Here is a 13,510-nt window from a genome sequence, read left to right as displayed (position 1 = left end):
ATTTAACTTTGTAATCACCTATCGTCCTGGGGCAAAAAATACCAAGGCAGACGCATTATCTCGTAGTTTCCCTGGAGGGGGTAATGTTTGTGATCCGGTACCTATTTTACAAAGAGGAGTTGTTGTCTCTGCTGTACACTCTGTTCTAGAGGGAAAGGTGTTAGAGGCTCAGGGGGACGCCCCGGCCTCTTGCCCCTCAGAGAAATTGTTTGTACCGTTAAACCTGCGTCTTGAATTATTAAAAGAACATCATAATTCGGCACTTGCTGGACACCCGGGTAGTAAAGCAACCTTGGAGCTTTTATCTCGTCGTTTTTGGTGGCCAAGGTTGCGTCAGGATGTAATGGATTTCGTGTCTACTTGTTCCACTTGTGCACGCGCGAAAGTCTCTCATACACGTCCAGCAGGGTCTTTATTGTCACTTTTCATCCCCAATAGGCCATGGACACATCTGTCAATGGATTTCATCACTGACTTACCGTTGTCGGCGGGTAAAACAGTTATCTTGGTAGTAGTAGACAGGTTTAGCAAAATGGTACACTTTATTGAGCTACCCGCACTTCCTAATGCTAAAACTCTCGCTCAGGTGTTTATCAGTGAAATCGTGAAGCTTCACGGGGTCCCTTCCGATGTGGTTTCGGATCGGGGAACCCAGTTTATTTCTAAGTTTTGGAAAGCTTTTTGTTCCCGTTTGGGGGTTCACTTGTCCTTTTCCTCAGCTTTCCATCCTCAGTCGAATGGACAGACTGAGCGTACCAACCAAAACCTAGAAACATATTTAAGGTGTTTTGTGTCTGAAAACCAAGAGTTGTGGTCATCATATTTACCGTTAGCTGAGTTTGCCATAAATAATCATTATCAGGAGTCCACTGGCAAGTCACCATTCCTTGGTGCATACGGTTTTCATCCCCAATTTTGTACTTTCAAAGAGGGGGGGTCTTCTGGGGTTCCCGAAGAGGAAAGGTTTTCTTCATCTCTTTCATCGGTATGGCAGAAGGTGCAAGTTAACTTGAAAAAGATGAGTGGTAAATATAAATGCATGGCCGATAAGAAACGGTCGCCAGGTCCGGACCTAGGAGTGAATGACTATGTGTGGTTGTCTACTAGGAATATTAAGTTGAAGGTTCCTTCTTGGAAACTGGGTCCTAGGTTCATTGGTCCCTATAAAATAGTAGCCGTCATTAACCCTGTGGCTTTTCGCCTGGAGCTACCTCAGACTTTTAAGATCCATAACGTCTTCCATAAATCGTTACTCAAGAAGTATGTTCCACCTCTAGAACCATCGCCGCTGCCACCTCCTCCTGTTATTGTGGATGGTAATCTGGAGTTTCAAATAGCCAGAATTGTTGATTCTCGTCGGGTCCGCCGCTCTCTTCAGTATCTTGTGCATTGGAGGGGTTACGGTCCCGAGGAAAGAATGTGGGTTCCAGCCTCAGAGGTAAACGCCAACAGGTTAATTCAGACTTTCCATGCCTCTCATCCGGAGAGACCTGGTCCTGAGTGTCCGGAGGCCCCTCGTGAAAGGGGGGGTACTGTCACGAGGGTATCAAGAGCCACGTCTGACTCCGTTATACCCGGGGTCAGGAAGTCGCAGCGGGTGGCTGCGCGCTCTATATCTAAAGATCACGGTGTTTCTTAGTTATTGTTTTCTGTGTTTGCCTTGCTATCCTTTTTGTCTCTCTCAGGGATCCGTAGCTTCTCCTCCTCAGCTGTTTCTTGTCTGCCACTCCCTACCTCCTTATATTCTCCCCTCACACTTCTCTAGTTGCCAGTTATAGAGCTTCCTGCCTGGACATCTATACTGACCCACTGGAGTGGTTAATCCTGGTTGTTGTTCCTGTGTGCTACCCTCCGGATCCCTGTTTGGCTTATTGTTGTCTCCTGTTGTCGCCCAACCTGGGAATATATGTTGAGTCTGTGTTGTCTGTCCTCCCCTTGGTGTTTTCCCTTAGAGTTAGTGGTGCAGACTAGTGTTCCCATCGCCCTGTTCACTACCTAGGGCTCAGCTCAGGGAAAGCCAGGGCTTTAGGCACGTGATCGGCGTACGGGTGAGGAACCCGTCTAGGGACGTCAGGGCAGCCAGGTGCCAGCCGCCAGGTGAGTCAGGGGTCACCATCTTCCCTCTCACTTGGGCAGGGCCTTCCTCGTTCCCTCCCTCTGTGTCACGTATGTGATAGCCACGCCGACCGTGATACATAGGTTACTATGATGCTGTGCGCATCAAGCCACCCGTGTGACTATTGTCTCGCACTCATATGATTTTATGAGTGTGGGACAATAGCCCCGCGGGCAGCCCGATGCGCACAGCATCATAGTAACCTATGATGCCGTGCGCTCCAGTGCGCACGATGTATGCCGCTCCGGGACATATGGCCCGCTCACGGACCCTTAAATGTAGAAAATTTGAAGTTTCAAAAATAGTGAATTTTTCTGAATTTTCTGTAAATTTTGATGTTTTTCCCAAATAAAGGAACAAAATATTGACTAAAATGTATCACTTACATAAAGTACAATGTGTCACGAGAAAACAATCTCAAAATTGGTTAGATAAGTAAAAGCATTCCAAAGTTATTACCACATAAATTGATACAGGTCAGATTTGCAAAAATATGCCTGGATAGGAAGGTGAAAACAGACCTAGGGTAGAAGGGGGTTAAAGAAAATCAGAAGGCACAGCTAAAAATCAGTGCTCACCCACATGGATGAAATCCATAATCGTTACCATAAAACAAGACAAATGTATAGATGGGTAGCGCCTCAAATCATAGTAAAAAAATTATTTTATTGAATACAAAGCATCATGAAAGGTTACAAAGACAGACCAAAAATATATAAAAACACCTAAAAGACAGCAAGGTCCCAACCCCCAATGTGGTTAGGGATCCCCACATGAATCAAAGTATATTTCAGCTACAAGAATAGTGGCTTCCTATCCAGTGGTCACCAGATATCAATACAATTATGAAGTAATATGTCAAAATGTGCCTATATATAATAACACAAAAATAAACAAGCCAGTCATATATACTGTAGGTGAAAAAAATTAATAAAAAATCGGGTTCTCTACCATCAGCCAACCCAAAGGAACATCTACAGAGCCAGATTAAAGCTCCTGCAATCTAGCAGGAGCAGGTTGGGTCCCCGGGTGTCAGTGACAACAGCGGACCACGAGTAAAGGAAGACAGAAGCAGTTTATTCCAGCTTCTGCCTTTTCCTCTGCTCGGTGCATAGTTCTGAACACCGCTTCCTCTATTGGACCTGACGATCATGTGTGTCTGGGGCAGAGAAGAGCTGCAGGGTCTTAGCAGACCCTGATCAGCTCTGCCTTGTTAAAAGCCCCCACAGAGGGGTGTTTTCCCCTGTAGCTAGGGTTCCTTTGGATGCCCCAGTTACAGTGAAAAAGTGCAAAGTGTCAGCATCTCCCAGAGGTCTTTTAATGAACTCTTGGGGAAAATATTATGTGCCAAAAAATAATAATAATAAGTTACAAAAATATAATAAAATACCAATAAAAGAAAAATACTCACACCAACCAAAACCATTGCCATCAGGTGCAGATTAGCCATAGTCTCCACAGGGAAATTTTCCAGTGGACCAATGCCCAGGGGGCCCCCTGAGCCCTCCTCACGGCCAGGTTCATAATGATCTGCTACTTTAAGCATTAATTAACACTGGGAGCATCAAGTACTTATGCACCAGGCTAAGGCCTCTTTCACACTACCATATGGCTATTTCAGGCCCCTTTCACACGGGCGAGTATTCCACGCGGGTGCGATGCGTGAGTTGAACGCATTGCACCCGCAGTGAATCCCGACCCATTCATTTCTATGGGGCTGTTCACATGAGCTGTGATTTTCACGCATCACTTGTGCGTTGCGTGATAATCGCAGCATGCTCTATTTTGTGCGTTTTTCACGTAACGCAGGCCCCATAGAAATGAATAGGGTTGCGTGAAAATCGCAAGCATCCGCAAGCAAGTGCGGATGCGGTGCGATTTACACGCACGGTTGCTAGGAGACGATCGGGATGGAGACCCGATCATTATTATTTTCCCTTATAACATGGTTATAAAGGAAAATAATAGTATTCTGAATACAGAATGCATAGTAAAATATCGCTGGAGGGGTTAAAAAAAATAAAATAAAAATGTAACTCACCTTAACCACTTCCCGCAACTGTAACGCCGAAAGGCGTCATTGCGGCGGCTCCCCCAGGCTACGCTAACGCCAATAGGCGTCATCTCGCGTGAGCCGAGATTTCCTGTGAACGCGCGCACACAGGCGCGCGCGCTCACAGGAACGGAAGGTAAGAGAGTTGATCTCCAGCCTGCCAGCGGCGATCGTTCGCTGGCAGGCTGGAGATGTGTTTTTTTTAACCCCTAACAGGTATATTAGACGCTGTTTTGATAACAGCGTCTAATATACCTGCTACCTGGTCCTCTGGTGGTCCCCTTTGTTTGGATCGACCACCAGAGGACACAGGTAGCTCAGTAAAGTAGCACCAAGCACCACTACAGTACACTACACCCCCCCCCCCCCCGTCACTTATTAACCCCTTATTAGCCCCTGATCATCCCTGATCACCCCATATAGACTCCCTGATCACCCCCCTGTCATTGATCACCCCCCTGTCATTGATCACCCCCCTGTAAAGCTCCATTCAGACGTCCGCATGATTTTTACGGATCCACTGATAGATGGATCGGATCCGCAAAACGCATCCGGACGTCTGAATGAAGCCTTACAGGGGCATGATCAATGACTGTGGTGATCACCCCATATAGACTCCCTGATCACCCCCCTGTCATTGATTACACCCCTGTCATTGATCACACCCCTGTCATTGATCACCCCCCTGTAAAGCTCCATTCAGATGTCCGCATGATTTTTACGGATGCACTGATAGATGGATCGGATCCGCAAAACGCATACGGACGTCTGAATGAAGCCTTACAGGGGCATGATCAATGACTGTGGTGATCACCCCCCTGTCATTGATTACCCCCCTGTAAAGCTCCATTCAGATGTCCGCATGATTTTTACGGATGCACTGATAGATGGATCGGATCCGCAAAACGCATCCGGACGTCTGAATGAAGCCTTACAGGGGCATGATCAATGACTGTGGTGATCACCCCCCTGTCATTGATTACCCCCCTGTAAAGCTCCATTCAGATGTCCGCATGATTTTTACGGATGCACTGATAGATGGATCGGATCCGCAAAACGCATCCGGACGTCTGAATGAAGCCTTACAGGGGCGTGATCAATGACTGTGGTGATCACCCCATATAGACTCCCTGATCACCCCCCTGTCATTGATTACCCTCCTGTCATTGATTACCCCCCTGTAAAGCTCCATTCAGACGTCCGCATGATTTTTACGGATCCACTGATAGATGGATCGGATCCGCAAAACGCATCCGGACGTCTGAATGAAGCCTTACAGGGGCATGATCAATGACTGTGGTGATCACCCCATATAGACTCCCTGATCACCCCCCTGTCAAGCTCCATTCAGATGTCCGCATGATTTTTACGGATGCACTGATAGATGGATCGGATCCGCAAAACGCATACGGACGTCTGAATGAAGCCTTACACGGGCGTGATCAATGACTGTGGTTATCACCCCATATAGACTCCCTGATCACCCCCCTGTCATTGATTACCCTCCTGTCATTGATTACCCCCCTGTAAAGCTCCATTCAGACGTCCGCATGATTTTTACGGATCCACTGATAGATGGATCGGATCCGCAAAACGCATCCGGACGTCTGAATGAAGCCTTACAGGGGCGTGATCAATGACTGTGGTGATCACCCCATATAGACTCCCTGATCACCCCCCTGTCATTGATTACCCCCCTGTAAAGCTCCATTCAGATGTCCGCATGATTTTTACGGATGCACTGATAGATGGATCGGATCCGCAAAACGCATACGGACGTCTGAATGAAGCCTTACAGGGGCGTGATCAATGACTGTGGTTATCACCCCATATAGACTCCCTGATCACCCCCCTGTCATTGATCACCCCCCCTGTCATTGATCACCCCCCCTGTCATTGATCACCCCTCTGTAAGGCTCCATTCAGACATTTTTTTGGCCCAAGTTAGCGGAATTATTATTTTTTTTTCCTTACAAAGTCTCATATTCCACTAACTTGTGTCAAAAAATAAAATCTCACATGAACTCACCATACCCCTCACGGAAACCAAATGCGTAAAAATTTTTAGACATTTATATTCCAGACTTCTTCTCACGCTTTAGGGCCCCTAGAATGCCAGGGCAGTATAAATACCCCACATGTGACCCCATTTCGGAAAGAAGACACCCCCAGGTATTCCGTGAGGGGCATATTGAGTCCATGAAAGATTGAAATTTTTGTCCCAAGTTAGCGGAACGGGAGACTTTGTGAGAAAAAAATTAAAAATATCAATTTCCGCTAACTTGTGCCAAAAAAAAAAAATTTCTATGAACTCGCCATGCCCCTCATTGAATACCTTGGGGTGTCTTCTTTCCAAAATGGGGTCACATGTGGGGTATTTATACTGCCCTGGCATTCTAGGGGCCCCAAAGCGTGAGAAGAAGTCTGGTATCCAAATGTCTAAAAATGCCCTCCTAAAAGGAATTTGGGCACCTTTGCGCATCTAGGCTGCAATAAAGTGTCACACATCTGGTATCGCCGTACTCAGGAGAAGTTGGGGAATGTGTTTTGGGGTGTCGTTTTACATATACCCATGCTGGGTGAGAGAAATATCTTGGTCAAATGCCAACTTTGTATAAAAAAATGGGAAAAGTTGTCTTTTGCCAAGATATTTCTCTCACCCAGCAAGGGTATATGTAAAATGATACCCCAAAACACAATCGCCAACGTCTCCTGAATACGGCGATACCACATGTGTGACACTTTTTTGCAGCCTAGGTGGGCAAAGGGGCCCATATTCCAAAGAGCACCTTTAGGATTTCACAGGTCATTTACCTACTTACCACACATTAGGGCCCCTGGAAAATGCCAGGGCAGTATAACTACCCCACAAGTGACCCCATTTTGGAAAGAAGACACCCCAAGGTATTCCGTGAGGGGCATGGCAAGTTCCTAGAATCTTTTATTTTTTGTCACAAGTTAGTGGAAAATGCAGATTTTTTTTTTTTTTTTTTTTTCATACGAAGTCTCATATTCCACTAACTTGTGACAAAAAATAAAAACTTCCATGAACTCACTATGCCCATCAGCGAATACCTTGGGGTCTCTTCTTTCCAAAATGGGGTCACTTGTGGGGTAGTTATACTGCCCTGGCATTCTAGGGGCCCAAATGTGTGGTAAGGAGTTTGAAATCAAATTCTGTAAAAAATGACGAGTGAAATCCGAAAGGTGCTCTTTGGAATATGGGCCCCTTTGCCCACCTAGGCTGCAAAAAAGTGTCACACATCTGGTATCCCCGTACTCAGGAGAAGGTGGGGAATGTGTTTTGGGGTGTCATTTTACATATACCCATGCTGGGTGAGAGAAATATCTTGGCAAAAGACAACTTTTCCCATTTTTTTATACAAAGTTGGCATTTGACCAAGATATTTATCTCACCCAGCATGGGTATATGTAAAAAGACACCCCAAAACACATTCCTCAACTTCTCCTGAATACAGAGATACCAGATGTGTGACACTTTTTTGCAGCCTAGGTGGGCAAAGGGGCCCATATTCCAAAGAGCACCTTTCGGATTTCACAGGTCATTTTTTACAGAATTTGATTTCAAACTCCTTACCACACATTTGGGCCCCTAGAATGCCAGGGCAGTATAACTACCCCACAAGTGACCCCATTTTGGAAAGAAGAGACCCCAAGGTATTTCGTGATGGGCATAGTGAGTTCATAGAAGTTTTTATTTTTTGTCACAAGTTAGTGGAATATGAGACTTTGTAGGAAAAAAAAATAAATAAAAAAAAATCATCATTTTCCGCTAACTTGTGACAAAAAATAAAAAGTTCTATGAACTCACTATGCCCATCAGCGAATACCTTAGGGTGTGTACTTTCCGAAATGGGGTCATTTGTGGGGTGTTTGTACTGTCTGGGCATTGTAGAACCTCAGGAAACATGACAGGTGCTCAGAAAGTCAGAGCTGCTTCAAAAAGCGGAAATTCACATTTTTGTACCATAGTTTGTAAACGCTATAACTTTTACCCAAACCATTTTTTTTTTACCCAAACATTTTTTTTTTATCAAAGACATGTAGAACTATAAATTTAGAGCAAAATTTCTATATGGATCTCGTTTTTTTTGCAAAATTTTACAACTGAAAGTGAAAAATGTCATTTTTTTGCAAAAAAATCGTTAAATTTCGATTAATAACAAAAAAAGTAAAAATGTCAGCAGCAATGAAATACCACCAAATGAAAGCTCTATTAGTGAGAAGAAAAGGAGGTAAAATTCATTTGGGTGGTAAGTTGCATGACCGAGCAATAAACGGTGAAAGTAGTGTAGTGCCGATTTGTAAAAAAGGGCCTGGTCTTTAGGGGGGTATAAACCTGTGGTCCTTAAGTGGTTAATCCACTTGCTCGCGCAGCCGGCATCTCTTCTGTCTTCATCTTAGCTGTGTGCAGGAACAGGACCTGTGGTGACGTCACTCCGGTCATCACATGGTCTGTCACATGATCTTTTACCATGGTGATGGATCATGTGATGACCGGAGTGACGTCACCACAGGTCCTGTTGCTGCACACAGCTAAGATGAAGACAGACGAGATGCCGGGCTGCGCGAGCAAGTGGATTAAGGTGAGTTGTTATAACCATGTTATAAGGGAAAATAATACAATCTACAGAACACCGATCCCAAGCCCGAACTTCTGTGAAGAAGTTCGGGCTTGGGTACCAAACATGCGCGTTCCCGCAACGTACCCGCACCTTTTCCCGCAACGCCCGTCTCAAAGAGGCCTCAGTGTTTTGCGGTCCGTTATTTGGTTTCCGTTCCGTTTTTCCATTCCGTTTTTCCGTATGGCATATACAGTATACAGTAATTACATAGAACAAATTGGGCTGGGCATAACATTTTCAATAGATGATTCCGCAAAAAACCGAACGGATACGGAAGACATACGGATGCATTTCCGTATGCATTCCATTTTTTTGCGGACCCATTGACTTTAATGGAGCCACGGAACGTGATTTGAGGCCAAATATAGGACATGTTCTATCTTTGCACGGAACAGAGATACGGAAACGGAATGCATATAGAGTACATTCTGTTTTTTTTGCTGACCCATTGAAATGAATAGTTCTGTATATGGACCGCAAAAAACGGCCCGCAAAACGGAAAAAAAACCCGGTAGTGTGAAAGAGGCCTAAGGGTACTTTCACACTTGCGTTGTGAGGATCCGAAAATCCATATGCCAACGGATATTATTTGAAGACGGATCTGGATGTGGATCCGTCTGACAAATGTATTGAAATTCCGGATCCATCTCTCCGGTGTCATCCGGAAAAACAGATCCGGTATTTATTTTTTCCGCATGCGCAGACCGGGAAACTGGATCCGGTTTTCTGGAACACTTGGTACCGGATCCGGCATTAATACATTTCAATGGGAATTATTGCCGGATCCGGTATTGCGGCAAGTGTTCCGGAATTTTGGCTGGAGAAAATACTGCAGCATGCTGCAGTATTTTCTCCGGCCAAATACCGTAAAGGGACTGAACTAAAGACATCCTGATGCATACTGAACAGAATGCTCTCTATTCAGAATGCATTAGGATAAAACTGAAGCGTTTTTTTTTCCGTTATTGAGCCTCTAGGACGGAACGCAATACCGGAAAAGAATAACGCTAGTGTGAAAGTACCCTAATGCCCACAAGTGCCCTCCTGAACTCAGCTGTATCATGGTTCTCAGGACAGCAATACAGTTGAATACTGTTGTGAGGGTGGCAGTATTTTGTGCTGCACTGGGGTACTTGTTACTGCTGAGGCAGTATATTGTGCTGCACTAAAGTATTTCAGGCCCCGCCTACTTCTATTGTCCTTGCCTACTCATGTTGGCCCACCTTCTATCAATTTGGACCCGCCCACAACATGGGGCCACTTTTATGATTGCCATATGATATGTCAAAACGACCGATACAAAATAGAGAACACATTTTAATAATTTATTTTTGGTGTCACTTTGCATACTAAAAAAATAATAAGCTATAGTTTGCAAATAAAATATATATATTTTTAATTTTTTTGCCGTTTTTCCAATATAATTTTTTTTTATCTAAAAACATTCATAAAAAGCTCTAGGTGTCACGTAAAAAAAAAACACAAGAAATTATTTTGACAGTCCAACAGATTAAAATAAAAGGACTGTTAAACCACCACAGGCACTAAATCACTAAAAAAGGTGTCTGGTGGTTAAAGCCGGATTAAATACGGATCTGCAATCCTGAAGTGTGAATAAGCCCCACTAGTGGAAAATCTGGGAATGCTGTCAGAGGTGATGATGATTAAGCACATAAGCACGTCCATCCATTGCATTAGGAGGCCAAAATAACCAGACACACGACTGTGTGCATGCCGAATAGGCAGCAGCCACCCTCCCAGGTCTATTAGCGCCAGGGACTTGTTCATGGACTGTGAAATGGGATGAGTTGGGATTACTACCTATCATCCCAGGAACATGGTGAGGGCTGGGGGCAGGCGGGGTGCCGCCTTATACTGTGCGATGGGGGCTCTTTCATTGTGCAGTACTGCAGGGCGAGAAATAGGATCCGCACTTTATGGGATGGGGGTAGGGTCGGAGAAGTTCCCTCGTCCTATATGTGCATGCTCCTGATTATCCGGAGGGGTGCGTTCTCTCCCCCTCTCTAGACTTAGCGCTGACGTCTGATTGGTGAAGAGGGATTTTTGGGGAAGGGTTTTGGGACCTGGGGAGGGGGGAGAGGGGCGGTTTCAAGGAGGCCCCTGAGTTTTAGCTTGGAGAGAAGGATCCGGTCCCGGGACAGAGGGCGCCTTGAAACGGATTGTTCAGAAGTGACTGGAGCACAAAGAGAAAGTGATCCGAATCAGAACCAGGAGGAGAAAGCGGTGGGACCAGATCCGAGAGCAAGGATCCGAGGGCACCCCATAGATCTCCGCCCTGCAGGACTGAGCTCAGTGTGATCCGCCAGCAGAGGTGACACCAGGAGCTCCTGGGAGGGGGAGGCAGGAGGAACACAAGCACAACTTTGTCTCATCGCTGCAGATCTGATTATCCCAGCAAGAACTGGCAGGAGACACGTGTGACTGCAGCTCTGGATCCTACTCCTCCGACTGTACCCCAGAACAGGTGATACCATCTCAGTTTTCTTCCTAATCCTTAACCATGCAGGGTGTGCCCAAAGCCACCCTTCTCCAAGTCCTCTGCCCACTGCTCGCCTTGGGTTTAATTGCCAATGCACAGCTTCACGGGGAAAAGGGCATCTCAGTGCCAGAGCATGGCTTCTGCCAGCCTATCTCCATTCCTCTGTGCACAGACATTGCATATAATCAGACAATCATGCCCAATCTTTTGGGACACACCAATCAAGAAGATGCTGGGCTGGAGGTTCATCAGTTCTACCCCTTAGTAAAAGTCCAATGTTCTTCAGAACTGCGGTTCTTCTTGTGCTCAATGTATGCCCCAGTCTGCACAGTGTTGGAGCAAGCCATCCCTCCCTGCCGCTCTATTTGTGAACGTGCAAGACAAGGTTGTGAAGCCCTCATGAACAAGTTTGGTTTCCAGTGGCCAGAGAGGTTAAGGTGTGAAAACTTTCCACGCCATGGTGCAGAGCAGATCTGCGTTGGGCAGAACCACTCGGAAGATGGTGGTCCTACACTGTTGACTACTAGCCCACCGCTCCATGGGACTATTGGACCAGTCATCTATGCCACACCTGACCATCCCTTCCATTGCCCCAGGATGTTGAAGGTACCATCCTATCTGAACTACAGATTTCTAGGAGAGAAAGACTGTGCTGCTCCATGTGAACCTTCTAAAAGTGATGGCTTCATGTTCTTCAGTCAAGAAGAGATCCGCTTTGCCAGAGTATGGATTCTTATTTGGTCAGTACTTTGCTGTGCATCAACGTTTTTCACAGTGACCACTTACTTGGTAGATATGCAAAGGTTTCGCTATCCTGAAAGACCCATTATTTTCTTGTCTGGATGCTATACCATGGTGTCTGTGGCGTACATTGCAGGCTTCGTGCTTGGTGACAAAGTTGTTTGCAACGAGGGATTCTCAGAGGATGGCTATAAAACTGTCGTACAAGGTACCAAGAAGGAAGGGTGCACAATTCTCTTCATGATGCTGTACTTTTTTAGCATGGCTAGCTCCATCTGGTGGGTCATTCTTTCTTTAACATGGTTCCTGGCTGCTGGCATGAAGTGGGGACATGAAGCAATAGAAGCCAATTCCCAGTACTTCCATCTGGCAGCGTGGGCAGTACCAGCTGTAAAAACCATAACCATCCTGGCAATGGGGCAGATTGATGGAGACCTTCTCAGTGGAGTTTGTTTTGTAGGACTAAATAGCATCGACCCACTGAGGGGATTTGTGCTGGCTCCTCTCTTTGTCTACCTGTTTATTGGAACTTCCTTTCTCCTTGCTGGTTTTGTATCTCTCTTCAGAATTAGGACCATCATGAAACACGATGGCACGAAGACAGAGAAGCTGGAGCGGCTGATGGTGCGGATTGGGGTCTTCAGTGTTCTTTACACTGTACCTGCAACAATTGTCATTGCGTGCTACTTTTATGAGCAGGCCTTTAGAGAGCACTGGGAGCGTAGTTGGGTGAGCCAGAACTGCAAGAGCCTAGCCATCCCTTGCCCACTGCAATACACCCCACGCATGACCCCAGACTTTACAGTCTATATGATAAAGTATCTCATGACTCTCATCGTTGGCATCACTTCTGGGTTCTGGATCTGGTCAGGCAAAACTCTCCATTCGTGGAGAAAGTTTTACACCAGGCTTACCAACAGCAAACATGGAGAGACAACTGTGTGAGGACTGCAGTGTTCTGAATGGGGCCTGGAACCAACTTGGACTAAACATTCTCCAGATTTTCCTTACATTTTTTTTTGTCACTCCATGCTATGTATGTAGATCTCCATGTGTTACCTTCAGGCACATCTTTCTGGAGTTGTAATTAAGACTGTAAATAGATTTTTTGTAAATTATATATTTCTATTTAAAATATAGGGTTAAAATTGGAGAAGTACAGAAAGATTCCAAGGGATTAAAGATCCTTCTCCTTCATTTCTCAAACATTTTCATTGACTTGACTGTGCCTTGTGAGAAATGGAGGTATGGAGACTGCTGACTGTTTTGTTTATGACTCTTCCTGGATATTATATGCAGTATTTTTATTATAATTTTTTTTTATTTTGCCCTTCTAAACCATGGATTTGTACTAGTTTTCCTACAAGCCAACCAAAGAACTTTAGAGATCATCTTAGTATATGTGAGGGCATCCATTGGTACATCAACACCTTTACACAGATCCCTGTGCTGCT

At 45.4% G+C, this 13,510-nt stretch overlaps 1 protein-coding gene across 1 annotated transcript; it reads left to right on the top strand.

Moving 5' to 3' along the window:
* The first annotated feature begins 10,934 nt into the window (after positions 1-10,934).
* On the top strand, positions 10,935-13,066 carry FZD2 (frizzled class receptor 2). Its single transcript, XM_040436893.1, has one exon. The coding sequence runs from the start codon at positions 11,337-11,339 to the stop codon at positions 12,999-13,001; it is 1,665 nt and encodes a 554-aa protein (XP_040292827.1). The 5' UTR covers positions 10,935-11,336; the 3' UTR covers positions 13,002-13,066.
* Positions 13,067-13,510: the final 444 nt, after the last annotated feature.

This window comes from Bufo bufo, chromosome 6, assembly GCF_905171765.1.
Source record: "Bufo bufo chromosome 6, aBufBuf1.1, whole genome shotgun sequence".
NCBI classification, from domain to species: Eukaryota; Metazoa; Chordata; class Amphibia; order Anura; family Bufonidae; genus Bufo; species Bufo bufo.
This window is presented reverse-complemented; position numbering and strand designations above follow the sequence as displayed.

Coding starts and splice junctions, on each gene's coding strand:
- FZD2 (XM_040436893.1), top strand. CDS start 11,337: ATGCAGGGTGTGCCCAAAGCCACCCTTCTCCAAGTCCTCTGCCCACTG.